At 36.7% G+C, this 26,536-nt stretch overlaps 1 protein-coding gene across 2 annotated transcripts in view; it reads left to right on the forward strand.

Annotated features, from left to right (window-relative positions):
• The window catches only part of DCUN1D1 (defective in cullin neddylation 1 domain containing 1), a 33,801-nt gene that overhangs the window by 4,258 nt on the left and 3,007 nt on the right, over positions 1 to 26,536 (forward strand). For both annotated transcript variants that reach the window (XM_029939810.1, XM_029939811.1), the window contains exons 2-6: positions 11,087 to 11,303; positions 12,725 to 12,893; positions 15,118 to 15,248; positions 24,865 to 24,947; positions 25,402 to 25,498. In XM_029939810.1, coding sequence (XP_029795670.1) covers positions 11,087 to 11,303; positions 12,725 to 12,893; positions 15,118 to 15,248; positions 24,865 to 24,947; positions 25,402 to 25,498 — 697 coding nt within the window. The remainder of the gene's footprint in view (positions 1 to 11,086; positions 11,304 to 12,724; positions 12,894 to 15,117; positions 15,249 to 24,864; positions 24,948 to 25,401; positions 25,499 to 26,536) is intronic.

The raw sequence follows: 26,536 nt of genomic DNA on the forward strand, positions 1-26,536 counted from the left end.
CGCAGCTGCGCACCCCCGCCCTGCCGCCCTCCGCCCCGTGGCGACCCCGCCGCCCCGAGCCTCGGGCCCGCGGCCTCCGTCCGCTCTCTGGCGGGGCTCTTCTCCCCTCCTCTCTCTTCCTCCTTCGCCCCTTCCCGCCCGGGCGCCGCCGCTACGCGAGAGCCGAGGAGGCGGAGCGGAGCTGGGCCTAGTCGGGAGCCCTGGGGAGTTTGGGGCGCGGAGAGAGGCCCCCAGTGCCCCTCGCCGGGCCGGCGCGGGTAGGGGAGGCGTTGGGGCGGGGGGAGGGGATGGGGCAACGGCCTTGCCCTTGCCGGGCCCCCTCGCCGGCTCCATTGTGTCTGGCCGGGGACCGGGGACCGGGGTCCGGGGTTCCGGGTGAAGAGCCTCCCCCCGCCCCGAAGCCGGGGCTTCCCCCTCCGCCCCGCCGGCGAGAAGGAAAGACTTTCCCGGCGCTCCTCTCCCTCCTCCGCTCCCAGCTCCAACACCCCTCAAGTCTCCAGGCAGTTTCGCTTGGGGCGGGGTATTAGCCCTTTTCCTTTCTCCATCACCTCTTGATGCGTCCCATGCTTTTGGAAAAGGAGAGTTTAACCGGCTAGTTGGCGGAGGTTATAGGCGTCTCTCCGCTGAGAACATGGGAAACCGCTGAGCTTGGGGGACGTGGGGGGGGGGCGGGGAGTACGGAAGTGCAACCTGTTCTCATTTCATGAAATTAGGAGAAACAGACTTGCTACCTTTTGAGCACATGTTTTATTTGCTTGGGGGTGGGAGGAGTAATTGTTTTATTATGCCAGTTAAAGACATTTGTAATTTTTAAGAAACAGTTTGTCAAGTTATCCCCCTCTTTTTTTGTTTGGAAAAAAATGTCTTTCCAGCTGGAAGAAGTAGTCAAGTTACCTTGTTTACATTTTGGTAATCACGTACCTAATTCTGTTAAGTTCTCTGTTTTTTAGAAGTGAGGTTTGGCATTACTGAGCACGAATTGAATTCCATGCAGGTTACTGTATGAATAGACAGTAAAAATGATATTGTCCTTTTGCTCATGGGGAACATAAAGGCCTCTTGGAGGAGGGCGTATGTTTGTGTCTGTGTTAAGGGAATGTCCCAGTATATTTGCTTTTAGTTGGTCTTATTTATGCTGAATGACACTTATCTAGCCCCATCCTCCAACTTGCAGAATTTTGGTATCATGTACGGATATGTGGTTTAGTTTGTCATATATACAGTGGCAAGTTTCATAAAAATTTGCCACTTGTATTTGTAAGAAAACTTAGCCATAAAGTATAGGTTAATGTTTAGATAGATATTGCAGTGTTGAAAGATCTACCGGGGCTTCTGAGCAGTCTCTAAAATTTTTAAAGTATTTTGATGGTCACAGATGTTACTCCTGAAGTTTCCAGAGTCTTGGGGGGTGGCATGTAGATGAGTAGTAAGTTTGAAGTTATGAAATGTAATTCCCTGGTAAACACTCTGTGAGAGCCCTGACATGTGCTTTGTTCATAATAGTCTGTTGTAAATCAGCAGCATCCTTTGGAAACAGCGCTTGATAATGCTCATCACCTGTTCAGGAATTCAGTATTCATGTGGTTCATGCAAGAGTTCAGCTTGGATTGGAGCTTGTAAGCTTCTCTCCTTTTCTTAATATTAAATTAGCTGGTTTTGGAACTTAGCCATAACTCATCTAATTATACCAGTAGTGGCAACGTATCACAAATTTAAAACACTTTCTGTGGCTGATGTCAGATCACGTCACTAGAATTGTCTTGGTATACTCTTGTTAGTTAGAAACGAAATCACCATGTTCTCTACTACTTAGGCCATAAGAATCTTGTAGTTAAGTTTTTCATTATAAATTTATCTTGATATAGATTTTGGGCCCATGTTAGTTTTTCAGTGCGTGTGCCTAGGCCTATTTCTAGAAGACATAGCGTCAATTCCAGGGCAAGCTTAAATGATTGGATATCTGAAGTATTTTGTATAAAAAGTTGTTCAGTCAACCTACCTGACACATATATAGACCAAAAGTAACTCCAAAACTAGACAATATTCTGCTACTCCTGAAGATATTTTAAAAAGTATTAAATAGTATTAAAATATTTTAAAATATTTTAAAAATATTTAAAAAGTATAAAGTATTCAAAATTTCTAGGTTTTATTTGTAAGATCACAGGGTTGAATTTGATGATTTCTAAAGTTCTATTCAACGAAAAATCTTCATTCTAATTTCTATTAGATGTGTAAAAAGTATGTACTGTGTAACCAGTAAATTTTTATAGATCCACGGCATCGTAGTAGTAATCTGGACTGGTTCCAGAGATCTTCTGTTTTACTCCTTTTCTGCAGAAGAAGAAATTGAGGATCAAGGAGGTTTTGATTTTTTTGTTTGTTTGTTGCAGAACTGAAACTTTTCTCCTGGTTTATTGTCTCCACCAGTATTTGTGGTATATGTGATCTTTTAACTAACATGAAATCTAGAGAAATTGTGAAAATTGGATTTGAAATTACATTATTCATTTAAGCAGAGGAAAACCCAGGTGTTATTAATGAATGTTAAATAACAAAATTCAGATGGATGACTAATGATGTTAATTACAGCGCTTTTAATGACTTTTTAAAAAATGTGTGGACTTTGAAATTTAAGATTATACTTTCAACAAATACAGAGTTTGAGTCCAAATGAATGTAGCCCGGTTCAAGGTGTCTGTTTATACCTTGTTTCACATTCTTTTGCATAGGCACAAGTAAAGGAGGGCCTTTCTTCATTTCAGTAATTATTTATTAAAACACTAAGTGCCAAGCACTGTTCTGGGAACTCTGTGTGTGTTTCTGTTTCTTTTACTGAAAAGATGAAAATCCCGCCTCTTGTGAGGGCTACATTTTACTAGTAGGGAGACACAAATAATAGACATAGTATATATATTTCTTCTAGGTTAGAAGGTGTTAAGTGCTATGGGAGAAAAGCAGTGTTGAAGAGGAGGATTGGAGCACAGGGGTGGTGGTGTCTGCACTACTGATGCGGTGAATTTTGAGCCGGCTAGGAGATGAAGGATTAAGCCATGCAGAAATGTAGAGAGAATTGGAGGAACAGTGAGACCAGTGTGGCTGGAGCATTGTGTATGGGGGGAGGAGAGTGCATTGGGCATTGGAGCCGATGAGGTCTGAGTGGGAAGAAGTGGAGATGGGTGGGGGTGGGGATTGTAAGGATGTTGGATTTTTACTCCAAAAGAAATGGGAAGCCACTGAGAGATTCTGAGTGGTATGGTAGACTTTATTTCTGTTCTCCCCATAGTGTCTGATGAGAACATTACAGATATTTTTTTTAAAACAACCCTTTTAAAAAACAACCGTTATTATAATTTTCTGTACCACACAGCTTCTATGTAGAGGGTTTTGAATTCTATTTAAGATGACTGTTTCATAGTCAATAAAAACTAGTTGACCATTGAATTTACCTAACGATGCTAGTTAATAAAAACAACAAAACCTCTTCCATAGATAGCTTTTGAATGTGTCCTAGTAGTTTGTTCAGAGTTTAATAGCTATATGCTATATGGGCCTTTGGGGAGAAAAGAGGACATTAACATTTATTGAGAACATAGCGTTTGCTAATCAAACAATTTACAGCTGTTATTAATCTCCAGCCTATGAGGTGGATATTGCTACCTCCTTTTAATGTATCTGGAAACGGAGGTTTACTGGTTCTAAATGATTTGACCAAGGTAAAGAGGTAATATGTGGCGCGGGGCATGGTTCAGAAGCCTGGTCTCTGATTAACATACTTAATATTAAACCCTCTTTTTTCATTTCTTTATTTTTTAAATCCAGCAGGCACTCTTTTAGTATAGGTGTGGAATTTTTGATTAGTTTCAGTCTTGTTTCTTCCTTATCATGTTTTGTAGTGACCTAGTTGTTTCTATACCAAATGAAGTGATCTGATGTAAACATTTAACTAACTGAAAAATTAACACTCTTGGTACATATAGTAAAAAAGTTGAAAGTAAAATGAACTCTCATGGTGGCTTTTTGTTCTAAGTTTTAAAAAAGCTGAGCTTAAGTGCCATTTCTCTTATGGCCTCATAGGTTGGGTCAAGCATAATGAAAATCCATGAGAAAGCTCCCTTTTAAATTTCAGTGTGTGGTATTCAAGTTGTAAGAGTATTAGCCATGACATTTGATGAAGAGAAATAGTTCCAAATAGGATTCAGTTGCTTTGTGAACACAAATAAACTCTTGAATAACCTGCTGACTATCTAGTTTACCTAGTCGTTTTAGGTATACACACCCCACCTAAGAAAAAGCAAAAACGGGAAAATGCCACTAAAGCATTTTTCATCACTTTATTGAATCTGTTTTTATATAGATGGTACCTAATCACTAACAGTGCATAGACAGCTTGTTTGTATTGTAAAATTTTAAGAGAGATTTATAGAGTTCTTTTTTGAAGAATTCTATTGCATTACACATTTGAATCCCTCAACACTGAACATGGTGTTCAGCAGAGATAAATTGCTGAAGTTCATGGCTCATATCTTTGTTATATTAGGGTATTTTCATTTCAGTAAACATTTAGAGTGCTCATTTATTATTCATAGGGTTTTAATATTTTTGGATTTAAGATTTGAATAGATACCAGATCTTAGAATTAGGAGATTTCATTTTTCAAGGATCATTTCTTCTTTTTATGAAACAAATATCACATGACTTTTTTTATCCTAGTCATTATTGTAAGTTATTTATGGAACTAAAAATCTTATTTAATTCTTCTTTTTTTTTTTTTTTTTTTTTTTTTGCTTTTGCAATCTTTTTGTTAATTTGAGATTTCTTCAGAGAAGTTTATGGAGAGGAGAAGTAAGTTTAAATTAGCTACTTTGCTTGGAAATTCAAGCAATAAGATTAAGAGAATTAATTGAAATATGATGGCTAACAAGTATCTTAAGGACATTATTTTTATCCTGTTATAGGTAATCAGGATTTTAACAAAAATAACTTAATAGTCAAAACAGTCTTGCTAAAATCAAAACATTCCATTTACTCTGGAAGTCATCTTTTGAATGATCTAATAATTGTTAGGATGTGGAAAAGAAAATCCTTTAAATTTATATCAACGGAATGCTTTTTTATATATTAAAATTTTTTTTTAAATTTTAAGAAGGCTCCACACCCAATGTAGGGCTTGAACTCAAAACCCTGAGATCAAGAGTCTGCATGCTTTACTGAATGAGCTAACCAGGAAGCCCCCAGAATACTTTTTAAAAATCTATGAGGAAAATCATATAGAATCAAACAAAACTCAGCAACATACAAAACCAGTTTGAATCTTACAAATGTACTTTCTGGAATATTTTTTGCAGTGAATTGCTATTATATGAAAGAAACATCATTGACTACACTAATAACATTAGTATAGTATATTATTCCACATTTGATTTAGTATTGGTATAGCACCTCTTAAAGAAGAGTTTGTCACTGAAAGTACAGGAAGGCTTATGGATGAATGGTAAGAGGCATAGGCCTAACCATAAATAATTATTCTAAACTACAGATTATAATTTAAAATAAGACTGTTTTTTTGTTTTGCTGAATAACTGCTGAGAAACTTTTGTTTTTGCTGAATAATGCTGTTTTTGTTTTGCTGTTTTGTTTTGAAATTGTACACTTGCTTTTATTTTGGAGGCATAACCTGTACATGTATTTGTATCTTCTCTGGGTTTCAAGACTTGTCATTGGAAAAGGAAATCCTGACTTTCATTGCCCCACCAGTTTTCCATCTTTTTACATTTAAAGCTGTAGATTGTGGTTATCTTTAAAAATAGACAATGACATGACAATAAACACATTTTTCTTCCTGTTAAATTTTTTTAAAAAATTACTTAAAAAAACCTATTCCCTCTTCTCCTCTCTCCCTTCTTAAGCAATCTAAAAGGAAAGTTCCTTTTCCTGAATTAGCCTTTTAGTTAGGTTGTAAGGGAATGCTTAATGGGCAGTCTTTTAGACAGAATGCAAACTGTTTACATTAGAATTGGGAAAGGTCAATTGATTACTTATTTAACTTTTCCATAAAATAGGTGAAGAAATGTACCTCACAATTCTCTTCCTGCTTCCAGTTCACACATAGTGGCTGCGCTTTTGCCCTTTTGTTTTCTCTTTCACTTGATAATATAGAATAAATGGAAAGACTGCAGCCTTGAAGCCAGACACCATGGCTCTGCTACTTTTTGTAAAAGTCTGTCTTTAGATAAATTGAACTCTGAGGCTTAGTTTTCTCATTGGTAAAATGGAATCATTGAGAACCACCTTGAAGGATTTATTGTTAATAATTTAAATACCAAGCACAGTGTTGGCACATAGTAGGAGCTCAAATGTTAGTTGCTAGTTTTCTGATTATGGTTATTCATATTTTACCATTTGCATAAAATTATTTTTTTTCTCTGGAGTATTCTTTCCTTCATGGACTCCAAGTCCATGAGTCTTTACTGTGTGTACAGTTCTAAGAGTTTAGCCTGAATTTATGTAACCTTCACACCCTGTTTACACATGAGGAAATTGAAGCACACAGAGAGAGATTAAGTAATTTTCCCAAAGTCACACAGCAATTAAGAGGCATAGATGGGTTTAAAATCCTGCCAGTCTGGTTTGAGAGTCTGCACTACTCTACACTAATCATATATTGCCTCTCTGTGCAAGTAGAGGGGAAGATTTCTAGCTTCTACCTAGATTCTTAGTCTGGCTTTTCTGCAGAACTTTGCCCCTAGGGTGAAAATCTTCTCCAGGAGTGGGTAGTCTCAAAAGTTGAATTGATTTTTTTCCTTGCACTTTTGACTTCAGACCTATAATTTTATGGGAAAGCCTTTTATAGATGAGTGGTTTGGGATATTGGTAATGTTTGGTTATTTCTTCTGATACTATGTATCATATATGGAAGTTATGATTTTTCTGGATTTAAACTAGCCCTTCTAAGTTTCAGGTGAAATTAAACTGTTACTCGCATGGTAAACCCATGAGAATCTATACAGAGCTTTTAGTCAGAACTATGGGTGATCGTTACAGTGTTTTGATTTTTAAAACATGGCCTTTTGTGAGCTAGATTCATCAAATCCTGAGAGAAATAGAATTGAGTTAGAAAATTCCTTTAAAATATAAAGACCTTGGTATCTTTCTTTTTGCAGTTCAGACTGAATTTGAAACTTAAGGATGAGAAGATTAAAATTCAGAATAGTAAAAATATATCTTAATTTTTTGCTTATAATATTGCTTATTAAAAGTATTTCCATCTTGGAATTGTTAGGACTTAGTTGACTAGAAAATGCTTTTACATGTTCATTATTTTTATTCATGGAAATACTTAAGAGGAATTTCTTAACATTATGATCATTGTTGACATTAAGATCATTGATCTTGACTACATGATATTTGGCTACAGAGTATTTGGATTTATTTTTTTCCAGATAAACTTATTTTAAATGTGATTCATAAGTTCATTAAAGTTTTGTAAATTGAGTGAAAAAAATGCAGACATGTGCTAGATTTAAGTATTAAACAATATGTGTTGATTTCCAGATTTTTTTATTTTGGAAAGATGAGCACATAAGTGCTTTTTACTGTCCAGATTATAGTAGCATTTCTAATTTTGGTAATCATATGCAATTGTAATTAGCTTTCTGTTACAAAAGACAACACTTCTTTTTTCTCTTCCCCTCTCCTCTTTTCTGCCTTTTTCCATTCTGCCTTTTTTTTTTTTTTTGCTAGAAATAAAAACAATCCGAATATATCCTCTATTTTATTTTACGTATTTCAATCCTGAATTTCCTTGAAAATTTGACAACATTTAGTTTTCACAGTTACTGAAGTGTTGTATTTGTCTAATCTTATTTAATGATTTATTTAGTGTGTTCCCTTTAAATAAATCTTTTTTTTAATGTTTATTTATTTTTGTGGGAGAGAGACAGAGAGTGTGAACGGGGGAGGGTCAGAGAAAGAGGGATGCACAGAATCGGTAGCAGGCTCCAGGCTCTGAGCTGTAAGCACAGAGCTTGACGCGGGGCTTGAACCCACGGACTGTGAGATCATGACCTGAGCTGAAGTTGGCTGCTTAACCGACTGAGCCACCCAGGTGCCCCTCCTTTTAAATAAATCTTAAAGTGAATGACATATACTTATTTGCATGCTGAATCATTGTAGTTGTCACATATTTTTGCTTCTAGGAAGATCCCCATTGTGTTTGTAGTACAAATAGAAAGTCCCATCTTTTTTTTTCTTCTACTTCAGATTTCTGTCCACTCTCTTATCCCCTATAAAATAATTTTTTTTGGTTGGCTAAATACCCTTTTTCTCTTCCTTAAGTTGATAGAAACTTAAACCTTTGATGCCATGCTCTTGTCATTCAGAAGACTTTGCCTGGTGCCCCCATGTAGCCTGGTAATAGAAGTAGGAGTGTTAAAGGTCTCCTAGAGACTTGGCGAAGGGGTTTCTGTATGTAGTACACCCCAGCTTTACTCTGGGACAGCCTTTCAGACGACAGAATTGAGTGGATCTTCCCTAGTAGGGAAACACATGGTTCAGATTGACTCTAGGCATAGAGAACTGAGAGAAAAATGGTAACAGTGCATTATAGGTACAAAAAGGAAGGGTATTTACCAGACTTTGCAGGAATGGAATTGCTTATTGCTTCTTGGCCTATCAGGAACCCATCCTGTCGGTCCTGCAGCAGGTACCATACATTAGCCTGTATGGTGTTGGAAGTGGGTAGCTGCGGCCCTTTTTCTTAATGTGTATTGATATTGCCCCATGTACTAGAAATTTAAACCAGTTAAAATAGTTTAATTTACATATATAGGCATGATTTATTACATATACTTTTTTCAAATAAGATATGGAGTTAAACAATTGTATAATTTTGTTACTAGTTTGAGTGGGTAAGATGATATTTTATCTTTGTTCTCCCAGGTTTCTAATATCTGACAGTCATTATAGACTGAACAGTTCTTTTTGGCTTGCAGAAGGGACTTGGTTCTTGCTCTCTTCACCAAAAATGATTCAAGTTTCAGAGAGCAGAACACTGGATTTAATACTGTATGATGAACCCCCAAGTAATCCTGATTATTTTTCTGCCTCCAGTTTTTAGGAGAATGGGAAAAAGTTAATGCAGAGAAGTTAATTCAGGCTTAATTAAAAAGTAATTTCTGGGATGTGGCCTGTGTACTTCCAGGTTAATTTCCCAACACTGTACAATGACCACTGTACAATGTTGTACAATCAGAGTGATTGTCAGAACTTCCCTTTTCTTCAAAGAAGGATTAAAACATATGTCAGCATACTGTATCTCTCAAGGAAAAAAAGGTATACAAATTTAAAAAAGTTTTTAATAACAAAAGTTGAAATCAAAGTGGTTTCCTATAAGACTAGTATCTTCCTTGGCATTTGATTTCATTGTGGGTTTGTTGCAATTGAATAATAAATCATGAGATATTTTTCAAAAGTGAAGAATCCTAGACATCTGAGAAATGGGTTGTATAATGTGGTACGAATTATCTGGTCTCCAGAGGTGGCAGAATTATTAGTAAAGTAAAACAGGAAGTTAGTGAATTTGTAGTTTCTCAACTTTAATGGAGAACAAAGGTTGAAATTTTAATTTGTAATCCTAAACAATAACATATTTACAGAGAGAGAAGAATGTGGCTGACAAATTAGACTCCAGGGCATAAACAGTTTTAATTCTGCAAGACATAGGGTTGGTTTTCATATTTAATTTTACATATACTTAGTTTTACTCTGTAATAGGAAATATTTATATTTTTGGTAGTCTTTTTCTTGAAAATCTCAAAGGGCTTATAAATGTCTACAGGGTTTATGGAAAGATTACAAAGACTCAGATTCATGAGATCTTTCTTTTCATGTCCCATTTCTACTAATAATAACCTGGGTGATTTTTGAACAAATTCCTAAACTTTCAGGGTCTCTTCTCTCATCTGTACAATCAGGGGATTGAGGTTTGTGATCTGTCTCAGTTTGGGCTAGATCAAAGATGCTGGGGTTCTCAGATGTGTTGCTTCATCCACAGAACAGTTTCTATCTATTAATGTGTGCCCTACTCGTGCTTTTTTTCTTCTCCCAGTCGTAGCTCGGCAGAAACCCAAGTATTTTGCTGAGAGATGGTGTTAAGGACTTGGGAGGGGGGGAGAACAATAGTGGGGAGGCTAAAATTGCACAGGAGTAGACCAGGTTGGGTGGGAAGGGAGGGAGAACATGGTTCTTGATACTGGGAGAGTAGTATAAAGCTCTGTTTTATTTTGCTTAGGGTTCAGGTCAGATGAGAAGTGAATCTGTGTCAACATAAGGCAAGTGAGAAGAGGCTATTACAGTAGAGAGGCTATTTGGAGAGTGCCTCTACTAGGCTCAGGTGGAAAGAAAGTGGTGATTCCTTCAGGGGAAAAAAGGAAGAATTCTATTAAAAATTACTTTGGAAGGATCCAGGGTACTTGTTCATATTTCACTGCTTTCTATTTGAGTGCAAATATGAGGAAATTCTCTTGATAATTATCTTGGTTCCTGAACACCACCAGGAGAAATGTAGAGTGCTCATATTTCATTGCTTTTTCACATTTGGTAAAAATAGCAAGAAAACAAGAGAGAATGGTACCCTCTATCCTTTATAATGGGTTTTAGGACTGAAGCTAACACCTGTTAATCTCATTGTTCCCCAGGGTCATTGACTGTCCTGGCTGGCTAGATAATGTCACTTACCTTCCCGAACAGTCCTTGTGTATCCCTTTAGAGTTTAGTGCTTGGTCAAGGTTGTGAGAGTAGTTGTACTTCCCTTCTAGAGCCTTTATATATGTGATCAGGATCCACCTTTAGGAGAAATGCAGGGTGGTTGAATTTCCTTTACCTTTTAATTTTTTCTGTAAAATAATAGATTTTGTGTTTTGCATTAAAAAATTGTCTTTTTGATTGACAGATCAAAAAAAATCTCAAAATATTTTAATATTTTATGAGGAAAAATATTGCTAAGGATGATTGGTCAGCCATATAGAAATACTTAAGTCATCTGTGATTTTACATAGAGTTTTAATTTATTTTCTGGTTTCAATAGAACAAGTTGAAATCATCGCAGAAGGATAAAGTTCGTCAGTTTATGATCTTCACACAATCTAGTGAAAAAACAGCAGTAAGTTGTCTGTCTCAAAATGACTGGAAGTTAGATGTTGCAACAGACAATTTTTTCCAAAATCCTGAACTTTATATACGAGAGAGTGTAAAAGGATCATTGGACAGGAAGAAGTTAGAACAACTGTACAATAGATACAAAGGTGAGTGCTTGTGACTAAGTATTTTGAACCAGATTTTCCACAGTTGTGTTCTTCTTGTGAGAAATCAGATATACATAGAACATAAATTGGGTGGATGTGTCCTACAGAGCTCTGTAGATTTTAGGATTACTGCAAGAGATCTGAGAGAAGTTTTCTTCTTTTCACTAAAATTTCTTCTTAGCCTCTTTATTTCTTTTTCCTTCATCCTCCTTTTCTTTTCATCCCCCATGATTCAATTTGAAAATAGTGACTGAGGGCCTGGATATTCCCCTACGTTTTCATAAAACTCAGCTGAACCGATGTTAAGAAAACCTGCATAATAATATTAACAACAGTTGAAGAATTTTATTCAGTTTAAAAAAATTTAAACATATAATAAGAGATTAATAAAGAAAAAGTTGATAGTTTATCTCTCTCTTTTTCCCTCAGGGAACCAATATTTAATAGCCTGGTGTAGGTCCTTCTCTTCCTTTTATCTTTATGCAGAAATACATGTACAGTTTCTTTCAAAAATTTTCCAAAAGTGGGATTACGTTTTATCTTTAACTCATCCCCGAATATCAAAAGATATGCATGTTTTTTATTTCTAGAGATGTTAGCAAATCACATGCAACCACGCAGCATATGAGTGCTTTTTTCTCCTTTTATTACATTTAAAAGTTTTGCTGTCTGATGAGTAAATACTGATAATTGGTTTTTTTCTTTAATTTGAACGACATGTTTATATTGTTGAGATTGGGATTAAATTGCAGAATTTATAGTTTTTCTGATTTTTCTCTTAAATGATTGTCATAGTAAAATGAACTTTGCTGTAAGAAAACAAATTCTGTACATAACAGTGTTAATTTTTTTTAATGTTTATGTATTTTTGAGAGAGAGCGAGCGAGAGCAGGGGAGGGACAGAGAGAGAGGGAGACACAGAATTCGAAGGAGGCTCCACGTTCTGAGCTGCCAGCACAGAGTCCTACGCAGGGCTTGAACCCAGGAACCATGAGATCATGACTTGAGCCGAGACCAAGAGTCAGATGCTTAACTGACTGAGCCTCCAAGGCACCCCCATAACAGTGTTAATTTAGAATGCCTACTTCAACAAAATATGGATATATTCAGAAGAAATCCTTTTTTCCTATATTGGAGCATCTGATTTTTTGAATGTGTGTGAGTATGGGGCATTTTTTCACATGAATAAATGGAACTTTTAAATATCAAGTGCCCACGTGTGTGTGTGTGTGTGTGTCTGTGCGTATGTCCGTCCCCTATCCTCCTGTTCATCTTAAGAGTGCTATTTAAGGAACAAACTGGCTTTAGATATTATAGGGGGGAAATATCTGTTAGAGTATTATTTTTTAATGGAATAAAAAGCTTTTTTCTTCTAGTTTTAGGCATAACACTAATTTACTGTTGCACTGTTATTTTTAAAGATCCTCAAGATGAAAATAAAATTGGAATAGATGGTATACAACAGTTCTGTGATGACCTGGCACTCGATCCAGCCAGCATTAGTGTGTTGATCATTGCGTGGAAGTTCAGAGCAGCAACACAGTGTGAGTTTTCCAAACAGGAGTTCATGGATGGGATGACAGAATTAGGGTGAGTATATAATTACCATAGGAAATTAGGTATAGTACTGTGAGAATTACTATGTAGAACTGAATTGTGTTTTTGTGAATTTTTAAATATCAGTTTTAAAGTTTACCAGCCTACAAACATTGGCATAAATATTCTAGTTCCTTCCCATGTTACACAGTTTTCTGGGTTTGTCAGGTTATATGTGTAGTTCAGCCTGTTCCACTTCATTATACTTTTATCATTTGTTTCTAAGGGGGAGTTTCATTAGTATTAAAATAAATTGCTGTGCTTTAATATTTAACATGGATAAGTGAAATGAGCAAGCTATAATTTATTTCTTAATGTGAGGTTCTGTGAACTCTGAATTTATAAACAAACTCCTAGAATGTAAAATCTTGGAAGTTACATTCATGTAACTAAGCATGTTTTGTTTCTCTTCTACCTTGATAGCTGATGAGCTGAATGTCTTGGGATAAATAAATTAAAAAGTCTTGGGTAGAGATTTTACTTATGGCATCTAGTTGTCTATATTTAATGAGAATATGAAAAAGTATTCAGTCTATGGATAAATAACAGGCTCCTCTTTCTGTTTTTAGTGGATGACGATGAATAATGGCAAACATTTGTTGAACATTCATTTTATTTTAGGAACTGTGCTAAGTAAATATTTCACTTAACCTCTTCACAACAACTTTGTGAGAGAAGTTGTGTTTATATACCCATTTTAGAGATGAGGAAAGTGAGGCAGAGAGAAATTACAGAATTAGGTAGGATTAGAGTCCGGATTTGAATCCAGGCATTTTGATTCTTGAGCCTGAAGGACACTATAATCAGTCAGGGTCCAGACAACACAAAAACCACGCCAGTAATTGGAACAGGAAAATTTTTTTAAATCACTGCCTTGCGTAAAAGGGGTAAAAAGCAAAGTAGAAGGTATAACAGTGATGGCAGTTGCAAGAAGCTGCCATCATCCTTGTGGCTGAGGGAAGTGAACAAGGAGGGAACCTAAAAACCCCTGCAAGGCTGAGATTCAGACTTCAAGAGGAGAGGGTGTCGCTGCTGCAGGACCACAGCGCCTGTGGTGCCTGTGACGCTTGCCTCTCCTGCCACTGTGGTCGTGAAGAAACTGGCTGGAGGCCACTTGCTGCAGAGCTCTGTGAGTTGCCTCCATTGGTGAACACTGCTGGGAGCGCCCAGCACACTCAAACCCTTGCTCTCTGCAGAAAAGCAACTAGAATAGGAAAAGTTCCTTCTTTTTCTTCCATCCTTTCATCGCCCTCTATTGGTAGAACCTAACAATGAGCCAACTCTAAGAAAAACTGACGATTAGTAGATTAGACTATCTCTGTCATGAAATAGGGCAAAGAAGGGTAGGTTTAAAGGTGAGGAGCAATAAATTAATAACTGGTCTAGACACTGTTCTACCTCCCAAGCCAGTTCTACCCTGAACTTGCTGGAATTTTCTATGCTAGGACAGGTTTCATTACAACTCCCTTCTTTTCCATTTGAAACTGAATTCATATAAAATGTAATGAACTTCTAAAGCAGAATTGCCATCTACAAACTAATGAGCTGGAAGGTGTTCTGAAGAACATAGAAGGAAAATACATGCAGAAATGATTAGAAGACAAATGGAATGATGGGTTGGTAGAATCTGTACAAACTGAGTTTTTGCCTGTAGGCTATTTTATGGACCGTAAGATGGGTACATAGACCCTTTCAGTTCCTTGGAAGTTGACTGCAAGTGTAGAAAAAGCTTAATACTGATTTGAGATAACCAGTTGGAGATGGTGGGGGCTCAGTTGAAACTACTATTCTTTGTATAGCAGCACATTTTCAAGGGGGCGTGTTTCCTTGCTTAAGCAAAAGACTGTGCTTTCTATTAGTTCTGGAGCTAGACTCATGACTTGTTACCCTTGTACTGCAGTTTAATATAGTGATTGTTAGGTGATTACCATATATTCTCATTTGTTCACTGCAGCTGACTCCTACAGTTTGGATGTGTTGATAGTCCAGCGAATTACATAATCACTTTCTTTTAAAAATAGTAATTCTGACATTTTATCACTCCATACCTTTTTTCCTCTAGCTAATAACCCCATTCTTGTTTATGTAATGTAAAGGGATGAAATTTCAACTGATCTTTTTAGAAGTTCTATGAAATATAAGCTGTTTTAGGAATAAATTTAATCCTTAATTTATAGTGAAAAAGTTTATCTTTTATACACTTAATTTTACGATGTAGATGTGACAGCATAGAAAAATTAAAGGCCCAGATACCCAAGATGGAACAAGAATTGAAAGAACCAGGACGATTTAAGGATTTTTACCAGTTTACCTTTAATTTTGCAAAGAATCCAGGACAAAAAGGATTAGGTAAGAATTTTTTTAAATTGTATTTGGTGTCTCAAATATATTCAAATATGTTGATGGTGTCACTTTTGTGATAGAAAGGTTTGTGTTTTGAGCATAAAGTCATCATGAAAATGCTAATTATTGGAAAACAATGAGAAACAATGAACTTCTAGTTCATGAGAATATACCGTGCACGTTCAATAATAAGGTTATACTGGATACCATATCTGAATTACAGATTTTTTTTAAGAACTACAATATAGAAAATAGTTGTTAAAATTCTGACATAGGTGTGTACATTTATTTACTTATGTATATATTATGTATTATCTAGAAGATCTTATAGGATCATAAGTTACTTCACTGTTGATCTGTAGAAGTAGCATTGCAAGATTTCTAAGTCATGGAATGCCAGAGAAATCTATTCTTTTTGGTTATCTCTTACTTAGAAGCTATAAGAAAGAATAAAAGTGATGATTATCATTTATAAACTTATCCAGAAATCTTATCCATAATCTTCCACTATTAACAGTTTAAGTCAATTTATGCTGTATGTAATATCCATACACTTGCTTGGGGGATGGCTAGGGGGCATGGAAATAAAAGCTATGGTGTAATTTGCAGTTTCCTAGAAAGATTTGATGATAGCAGGTAATACACAATAATAAACATGTGTGAGAGCGTTTTAGATAAAAGGAGAAATGAGTGAAAGGAGGAATGGTTGGGAAGTGCTTCCTGGGCAGATGGATGTAAACTAAAGGATACGGTGTTTGGCAGGGCAAGGGAAGACCAGAGGTGTTCGAGGGGACAGTTAAGAATGAATGTCTCAACCTTGAGAAATAAGCTTGGCTTCTTTGTAGAAGAAAGAAAATACGGGTATGATGTTAGTGGGAATGCTTATTTGGAGATTAAGTTGGTGAGATAACCACAGGCTTCTTTTATAAACAGGACAGAAATGTTTAAATTGGAATATTTGGGCAGTGAGGACACACTGAAGATTTTGATGATGACAGTATCTTCCATTTAATCTGCATTTGCAGTGTGCCTGGCAGTGTGCTAAATACACATGCTATTTCATTTCATGTTTAATGATGTTATGAGTTATTTGTCCTTTCATTCAGTAATTCATCCCCTGCCATGTACCTGCCAGATACATACTGATAGAGTGCGAGCCTTTTTATCCTTATTGTACAGATGAGGAAACAGGCACAGGCAGGTTAAATAACTTCCCAGTGATGGAAGTGAGTTTGTTTTTGATTTTGAAGATACAGTAGTTAGAGAGGCTAATAGAGGCCTCTTGTACTAATCCTTCTTTATATTTTAAATTAGAGAGGAAAAAGCATTGAGAAAAGGATTATGTGAATTAGGGATTATACTGAGTGGTTGAAAGCTACTGAAGAAGGGATAAATGTGCAACATTAGTATTGGAGAATTGGCCTGAAGAGTGACTGAACATGGTTGAATTATTGAAGATTTACAAAATATCTGTGAAGCAGAATTACAAATAATGAAGCCTCCTTTCCAACTGATTCTTCAGCTAAGGTTGGATTTTCTTCTTGGAGGAAAATTCCTCATTGTAGAGGCAAAATAAGCTGGATGGATGATACATAGCGTTAGTTTATTTACCATCAGTGACCATCAGTTAATTGGGCTATTTTTTTCCTGGTTTCCTCCTTCTTCCCCACAAATAAAAACTGATTAAAGTTTTTGAATTTACATATATGCACTATAGTAATTGTGTTTAGAAAGGTAGCATTAATATTTTGATAAGGTTTAACAAAATGTTACAATATAAAAGGTTGATTTAAATGGGTTGAATCTTTTCCTTTAGCTATATCCCTATCCCTTATTGGGGCACAAAACTAATGAGATTTTGGGGTGAATATATGCTTTTGGTATTGAATCTTAATTTTCATTATATGTGATAAAAAGCAAAAAGATTATTATTCGATATTGGATATGTTAATATAAATTGGAATTTTGGATTATAGGGGAAATTGCAGAAAAGACTGAACAGAATTCGATTTAAAATTTTTTTTTTATTGGGACGCCTGGGTGGTTCAGTCGGTTAAGTGTCCAGCTTTGGCTCAGGTCATGATCTCATAGTTCGTGGGTTCGAGCCCCACGTCAGGCTCTGTGCTGACAGCTAGCTCAGAGCCTGGATCCTGTCTTCAGATTCTGTGTCTCCCTCTCTCTCAGACCCTCCCCTGCTTTGACTGTCTGTCTCTCTCTTTCTCAAAAATAAATAAAAACATTAAAGAAAAAAACCCAGAATATCATCTTAACTATAAAAAAATTATTTTATTATCCAATAAGTATTGAGCTTAAGAAAATTGTAATATTGTTTAATGGGTATGGAGTTTCCATTCTGCAGAAAAGAGTTCCATAAATTGGTTGCCCAACAGTGTGAAAGCACCTAACACTCCTGAATCATATACTTAGAAATGGTTGAGGTGGTAAATTTTGTTATGTGTACTTAACCACACATTTAATATTTAAAAATATATATAACACAGAGTGAATCCATGTAAAATATGGACTTTGGTTAATACTTGTATATCCACATTGGCTGAGCAGTTGTAAGAATTATACCACACTAAAGCAAGATGTTAAAAATAGTGGAAACGGGGGGGGGGAGGTGTGTGGAGGTATATGGGAACTGTTTGTACTTTCTGCTCAATTTTTCTGTAGGCCCAAAACTAAAAAATTCTTAATGTAAAAGATAAAAAAAAAAAAGGTAACAGGAAGACAAATCCTAATTTCTCCTTTTATTTTGCATTGGTGTTGGGTGTCGGGAAATGTAATGACTTGCTTAGTTGAAGAACTTAGTTAAAAAGAAAACAGTTTTCTTGACAGCCTTTCTAAGGGCTCACAGAGCTCTTAAATTACAGTATTTGGCAGAGAAGAATTAGAGGATCATAGGAGAGGAGGTAAGTTCCAAGACAAATTGGCAGAGTGACAGTGACAGCACTGTGGTTTATTTATAAATAGCTGTGCTAGTTATAACGAGAGCTGGTGTTTTCCATATTTTCTCATTTTCCTTGACACCTGATTTCCTTTGACACCAGGATAGGCTGCTTCCTCTGCCACCGGCACCTGCCATTTCTCGTAGTCTTCTCAATCTCAGATTGGAAAGGGATTTCATAAATTTTCTAACCTATCCAAAGTAGCATCCATAGCCAATGCTCATTTAGTTCCTACTTTTGAATACACAGGGATAGGACACACATTGTTTTAGGAAGTGGTCCGTTCTTGTCACAGAATACTCCTACTTCTTATCACAGTTCTTCCTTATGAAGTGAACATCTTTCTGCCACTGCGCTTATTTGTCCTCCCCCACAGCATGAGGAAATCTGACCATTTAAAGATTGCTGTCACTTACCCCTTCTCCTTTTTCTTCTGGGTCACCATTCCAGTTATCTTAATTATTCTTCATTCGAGAAGACCTTTGTTATTCCTGTTACTATCCCCTCTCAGGTATATTTCCAATATCTCAGTTTCTCTCAAAATAGACTCTCACTTAAAGCCGAACATAATACTCCAGAAGGAGGTTGTTTGCACTGGGGAACACCAGGAGTCTGTTCTTTTTTTGAGACTGTCCATTCTGTTTAGTCAGAAATTACACATTTGTTCTTTAGCAACCATGTCATGTTTAGGACCATCCTCAACTTTTATTAGACTCGAGTTTACAGGTTATTTTCTTTCTTTTTTTTTTAATTTCTGTTTTTATTTATTTTTGAGAGAGAGAAACAGCATGAGCCAGGGAGGGGCAGAGAGAGAGGGAGACACAGAATCTGAAGCAGGCGCCAGGCTCTGAACTAGCTGTCAGCACAGAGCCTAACACGGGGCTCGAACCCACGAACTGTGAGATCATGACCTGAGCTGAAGCCGGCCGCTTAACTGACTGAGCCATCCAAGTGCCCCATCACAGGTTATTTTCTTGTGAACTGTGGTTCAGCCAGAATCTTATGCCTGGTCAGTTGATTTAAAACATTTTAAGATTGTTTGTTAGACTTTTATTTAGAAATAATTTTATAGAGTGTTTTTAAAGTGTATTTTTATCTATATAATCCCATTTAGTTCTTATAACAGCCCTTTGAGCTAACTAAAAAACCTATTATCCTCTTCATTGTAAAGATGGAGAAATTCATGGTTAGAGAGGCTGACTTATTAAGGTCATTTAACTTTAGAGGGGCTCTCAGTCTCTGATCTTCTGACTCCACATTTTATATTCTTTTATATTATGTTGGGGTAACTGGAGATATTTGTAAATAAATGAAGACATTGTGAATATGATTGTTAATTATCATTCCATCCTCTTATGAGTTGGCAGCATTTTGTTTCCTTTATGGACAGTGTTTGGATCCAGTCTCAGTTCATTTCCATGTTCGTTCAGACTCAGTTCATCACCTTTTATGAAATCCCACGTTGCCCTTGTTGATTTTGCTTGACAGTGGGATTACCTCTGTTTGCATTTTTAATTTTACCTTATAAGGGTTTAAGAATTAATTCTCTATCTCAGTTTTAGGCGGTGCTGTTATTTGCTTGTCTCTTTTTCTCTGTCTTTTCCTTTTGTTCTAACTATTGTTGCTGCTTATTACCTAATTGTTCACTTTTCTCTCTTTTCGACTTCTAAGAATTACTAAAAATAAATAGTGATAGGAAGAACTCATATTTTACTTCCTAGGCACTGTTCTAAGTGTTTTATGTATATTAACTTGTTTAATCCTTACAGCAACCCTGTGAGAGTGGATACTGTTACCTTTATTTTAAACTGAATTATAGAGAGGTGAACTCAGTTACCCAAGTTGCCTTAGCTAGTGGTAGAGTTGGGATTTAAGAGGCTAAACTATAAACTACTATTTTAAACCACTTCTCTCTAGCTAGGCTGTTCTCTCTGTCATTCTGGCAATTCTATCTAAAGGGCAGTTTTTCCTGTACTTGTGGCAACTGACATTTTATCCCTGTACAACCTTTTTTTTTTTTTTTTTTTTGAGAGAGAGAGAGAGAGAGAGAGAGAGAGAGAGAGAGGGAGAGAAGTGGCGGAGGGGCAGAGAGAGAATCCCAAGCAGGCTTTGCACTGTCAGAGCCAGATGTGGGGTTTGAACTCATGAACCATGAGATCACCACTTGAGCTAAAATCAAGAGTTGGATGCTTAACTGACTGAGCCACCCAGGTGCCCCAACCTGCTCAATTTTGGGGTATTCCCTTTTCATTTGACTTTCCCATTTCATTTTTATTGACTACCTAGTCTGTGAGCATGGAGTCAGGAGCATCTTAAGTCTATCTAGGTGAGTTTGCCAACAGTCTTCACAAAGATGATTCATTTTTGAGCCTTGAAGAATGAGTATATGTTTTCAAGGCCAAAGGAAAAGAAGCTACCTCTGATATTGAGAGGTGAGCAAGTTCATTTGTTCAGAAATGAGAGACATAGCATCTTTGAGGAACTGCAAGTAAGTTCATTTAACTAAAAGTTATAGATTTTATCTGAAGGCAATAGAAAAATCATTGCAGAGTTTTAAAAAAATTTTAATAGGGACGCCTGGGTGGCTCAGTCGGTTAAGCCTCCGGCTTCGGCTCAGGTCAGATCTCACGTTCGTGGGTTCGAGCCCCGCGTCGGGCTCTGTGCTAACAGCTGGCTCAGAGCCTGGAGCCTGCTTCAGATTCTGTGTCTCCTTCTCTCTCTGCCCCTCCCCCTCTCATGCTCTGTCTCTCTCTGTATTAAAAATAAATAAAATATTTAAAAAAATTTTAATAGATTATGGAGCGCCTTGGTGGCTCAGTCCTTTAAGTGTCTGACTTCAGCTCAGGTCATGATCTCATGGTTCATGGGTTCAAGCCCCGCGTCAGGCTCTGTGCTGACAGCTCTGAGCCTGGAGCCTGCTTTGGATTCTGTGTCTTCCTCTCTCTGCCCCTCCCCTGTTCACGTTCTGTCTCTCTCGAAAACAAATAAATATTTAAAAAATTTTTAAAAATTTAATGGACTGTAGAGCTCTTTTATTAGGTTTTCTGCAGAAGTGAGTAGAAGGTACAGAGATTTTCCATATACCCTCTGCTCCCTCACATAAAGAAGTTCTCCCATTATCAACATCCCTCACCAGAGTGTCACATTTGTTACAGTTGTACCTATTTTGACACACCATTATCACCCAAAGTTCAAGTTTACATCAGGGTTCACTCTTGATATTGTACATTCTGCGGGTTTAGACAAACGTAGATGACACGTATCCATGATTATAGTATCACACAGAGACGTTTCATTGCCCTCAAACTCCTCTGCTTTGCCTGTTCATCCTTTCCTTCCTCCTAACCCCGGTCAACCCCTGATCTTTTTACTGTCGCCATAATTTTACTTTTTTAGTATGTCCTACAGTTGGAATCATACAGTAGATAGCCTTTTCAGACTAGCTTCTTTCACTTAGTGATAATAATATGTATTTGTTTTCCGCTATGTCTTTTCATGGCTTCATAGCTTGTTTTAGCACTGAATAATATTCCTTTGCCTGGGTGTACCACAGTTTATATAATCTATCTACTAAAGGACATCTTGGTTGCTTCCAAGTTTTGGCAATTATTAATAAAGCTGCTGTAAACATTCATGTGCAGGTTTTTGTGTGGACATAAGTTTTCAGTTCATTTGGGTAAATAACAAGGAGTAGCTATTGCTGAATCATATGGTAAGAGTATGTTTAGTTTTGTAAGAACCTACCAAACTGTCTTCCAAAGTAGCTGTGCTATTTTGCATTCCTACCAGCAATGAATGAGAGTTCCTGTTGCTTCACATCCTTGGGAGCATTTGGTGTTGTCAGTGTTTTGTATTCTGGCCATGTCAGAAGGTGTGTAGTGGTATCTCATTGTTTTAAACATTGAAGAATTTTAACATGGAAGTGACACCACAAATTTATATGACTGAAGGGTCCATATGAAAGCATTGTGGCTCTTTCAAAGGAGTGGAGGCAGAGCTAGAGGAAGAGTGATTGGTAATGAAGCTGTGCAGTGATTTAGCTAGACACGCCAAGAGGACCCTTGCATTGGCTCTGCCAGGAAGGATGGAGAAGAGACAGAGATTTAAAAGGTACTTAGAAGCCAAGATGAAAGAACTCTTGACTAGAATTGCATGATGAGAAGAATGGAGTTTCTCAATCAGCTCCAAAAACCTTTTTAGGGGACATTTTGGAAACCTGTGGGAGTGTTTTTTGGTTGTCATAATGACTGAGGATTTCTTCTGGCATTGAATGGGTGCTAAATGTTCTTCAGTGCCTAGGGCAGGTCTTCGCAATGCAAAATTGTGTTTCATTGAGAAACCCTGTAGGGTGATGACATTGGAAAGAAGGAATAAGCAGGTTTATAGAGGAAGATAATGAGTTCAGTTTGACTCTGTTGAATTTGTGCTATTTATGGATACCCAGTTAAAATTGTCCTTAGGCAGTTAGATATGTGAATATAGAATATAAAGATACAAGTTTCAAGATTTGGGAGTTGTTAAAGACAATTGAGTGTCTAACATGAAAAAAGTCAAGGGTTTGAAAAATCTACTGCAGGGATTAGAAGTGGTTCTTGCTGACACACAGTCTTACAGAACACCAACATCAAGTGGATGAATGGAGGAAGGGGACCCTGTAGAAGAGAATGAGAAAGAGAGGACAGAGGAAAATAATAGAGTGCTATCAGTAAAGCTGAAGTGACAATCCCATCTAGGAGGTGTATTCAATTTTGTCTAATATGGCAGAGAGCCAAATAAATCAAGGAATAAAGGTGTTTATTTAGCAGAGATTATTTTCAGTTGAGTGACAGAGGTATACACCTAGTTTATGGAATTAAAGAGTGTGGGGGGAGGTGAGGAAATAGACAGTGTAGAGTACAGAAAATTAACCTAAACCTTCAAACATGATACACATACACTTCTATCCTTGTCAGATTCTTTCCTTAGTGTATCACCAAACAGATGGGCATGTATAGGGTGTCTCATGATTTTTGGTTATTTGATTGTCTCTGTTGTTGTTTATCCTTTTTTGTGAAAATTTGTTGAAAGGGAAAAAATGCTAGTACTAGTAATAAGCTTATTTCTCATAAATTTAGTGCATTTGAAGGGAATCATTAAGCATGCTAACAGCCATTTTACTGTACTTGAAGCAGACAGTTACATGTTTAGTTGGTAAGAAAAAGAACAAAATTGAAGAACCTGGAAAGAATATTGTCTACAGAACTATAAAGACTGTAGAGATTAAAAAGGTATTATGATTAGGAATTGGTGTCATGTTTCTAGTTTCCTTAAAACCTAGGTTCTGAATTTGACTTTTCAGACATGCATTCAGGAACACATTATGTATAAGAGTAAAAGACTCCGTGTACTGTTCCAAGATATTCTGTGAAGGGAAGGAGAAAGAGGGTAGCTAGTTAGGGGGATGAGAGACCCAAGAAAGTTTTTTTTAAAGGGAAGGGCTATAACCTGAGCTGTTTCTTTGTGAAGCAGGAAAAGGCAGAAAACAAGACAAAGTTGAAGGTGTAGGGAGAAAGGAGAATAATAGTCGAGGTTCCTTGAAGAGGCAGGATGTATTGAGAACAGTGAATGGTGTTAGGGACTTATCCTTGGATAGGAGGAAAAAATGGCACCTTTTCCACTGAGTTTGAAGGAAGACCTAATGATTGATTCAAAGGTAAGTAGTACATTTGCACAAGGAACTGTAGGAAGTTCATTCTTTCAGCAGTTTCTGAATGCCTACTGTGTGTTTCACTCTGCTAGTTTGGGGATATTTTGTTCCTTTCCTTGAAGAGGTGAAGGTCCAGTGAAGAAGGGATTTTTTTGCCTTATGGCCTTTACATTGACCTTTGAGGTATGATGTGAACTTCTTTGACGTCTTTCCTAGTCTCAGGATTTTTCACATTATCAGGAGTGGTTTAGAGATCATTATCTAACAGGACTTTTAAGTTACTAGAGATATAATTTTTTTCTGACCCAGAGATGTAAATTTATTAATAAAGCTTGATACTTTAACTGGTATAATTCCTTGAAAGTGATCATGGGTCTTTCTCTCTGTCATGACAGGTATTGTACTTTGTAATGTGCGGTATGGCTTCACTCTGCTCCACACTCAGTCAAATAGTCATGTATTCCATCTTCATTAAACTTTTAAAGGAGCAAATCTTAGTTGATTAATTTTTAAGTCAATATTCTTCATAGACTCAGAGGTCAAGGATCAGTCATTGTAGATAGTCCTTTGCATTACAGCCTGAAGATGTGCATCAGTGGTTCTTAACTGGAAGCAGTTTTGCCCCCCAGGGTAGCTTTGGCCATCAATGTCTGGAGACAGTTTTGGTTGTCACCACTGGGGTTGGGATGGAGCTCTGGGTAGAGGTTAGGGCTGCTGCTAAACTGCAGAACCGCCCTGTGAGGTAAGTGGTATTCTTTTTGCCCTGAAGGGACTGTTCATTGGTGAGGGGCACAGGATACAAACCTTAATTTTATCTATGTATGAAAATTTGAAGACATAAGTATTTAGGAAAAAAGCTATTTATGTATTTATGTATGTATGCATTTATTTATTTAAAGGGATATCTTTGGTCTTACCTGTTTTTTTTTTGCAGGGATAAATATTCATGGAATTTGAAATACATAATTTATTTTTAATATTACAGATCTAGAAATGGCCATTGCCTACTGGAATTTAGTGCTTAATGGAAGATTTAAATTCTTAGACTTATGGAATAAATTTTTGTTGGTAAGTTCATGTTTTCTGCAGTTCCATCTTTTTTCTAAATTTTTACTTTGAAGATAAATTAACATTTATTTATTTATAATTATTTTTGGGAGAGGCAGAGTGCCAGCGGGAGTAGGGCAGCAAGAGAGGGAGATACTGAATCTAAAGCAGGCTTCAGGCTCTACACTGTCAGCATAGAGCCTGACATGGGGTCCGAACTCAGGGACTGGACCGTGAGATCGTGACCTGAGCCAAAGTTGGACACTTAACCAACTGAGCCACCCAGGCGCCCCTAAATTAACATTTTTTAAAAGCATGACTAACTCAGAGTGTGAAGTGGACATAGAATGAGAAATTTGATTACCACAGTTTGATTATACCGGTTGTTCTGCCATTTTGAATTTAGCGTTGTTTGGACTGGTATTTTGAAACTTTTTGGTGATTTGGATTTTTTTGCTTATTTTTTTAAAAATAGGAACATCATAAACGATCAATACCAAAAGATACTTGGAATCTTCTTTTAGACTTCAGTACAATGATTGCAGATGACATGTCTAATTATGATGAAGAAGGTAATGAAGGTTTTTGCCCTACCAACTTTTTTTTTCTTTAATCACACACTCTTGAATTTCTTGTCCACATCTGTTTTTCTTGTCATTGGAATTTCTGTCTTCTGACTTTCTGTCCTCTTAATGTATAAAATACCTTTGTCCTCTTTACCAGTCTCTGTTTCTTTAAATACCAACTCAGTAATCCTGTCTTCCAGAAAGTAATTTTCATCCATGTTTTAGATTTTCAGTTTATTCCTTACTCCTCTTACTGTACTTTGAATTTTTGTGTTTTTTAATGTTAGCTATCCATCTATGAATTTGTAAACTCAAGTTTAGTGACTTTGTTTAATTTGAAATGTACTTCAGCTGCATACCGTGGTACTATTGACATTTAGTAAACAATCACCAATTGAAGGTTTTTCTGATATTTTATCATGAGTGTAAAAAGATGGTATTACCATCTACTACTAGGACATGTACTTTAATCTTTTGAGAGGTGGCAGTGATTTACATTGCTTTCATCACACATACATACTCACCTAGCCTCCCTTGAGAATTAGCAGGATGTGTATTTGAGATTGTCCAATGATCTTGGCCTCCTTAAAAGTGTCTTGGAACTATTTAACCAGATATAATGTTATTTTTTTCTTTTTGTTTTTATTATAATGAAACAAAGTCTAGTCATCACTAATAAATGAGAAATGTCTAATCTGCTGATAATTGTGCTATTAGGCCTTACAAAACTTGGAGACCTTCCTGATTTGGAGGTTGGCATGTGGATGTGTAGAGGCATGCAATAAAAATCTCTTAGCAATTTATTGTCTTGAAATAGGATAGAGTTTAATACTTGATATTAATTTACCTTGTAAGTTTGCTACAAAATGCCTGAAAACTTTTTTCTTCCTACGTAACTACGCTCTCAGTGCTGGCAGCATGCCATTATAGCATGGCTGTTTCTTAGGCTGCTAGTTTAGGGGCCTTCAGAAAACAATATTGTTATTGATTGTTTACTAGAAGAGTGAGTTATTATTAATTATTCAGGGACTGATCAAGTGTTGG

Source organism: Suricata suricatta, chromosome 5, assembly GCF_006229205.1.
Source record: "Suricata suricatta isolate VVHF042 chromosome 5, meerkat_22Aug2017_6uvM2_HiC, whole genome shotgun sequence".
In the NCBI taxonomy this organism is placed as follows: Eukaryota; Metazoa; Chordata; class Mammalia; order Carnivora; family Herpestidae; genus Suricata; species Suricata suricatta.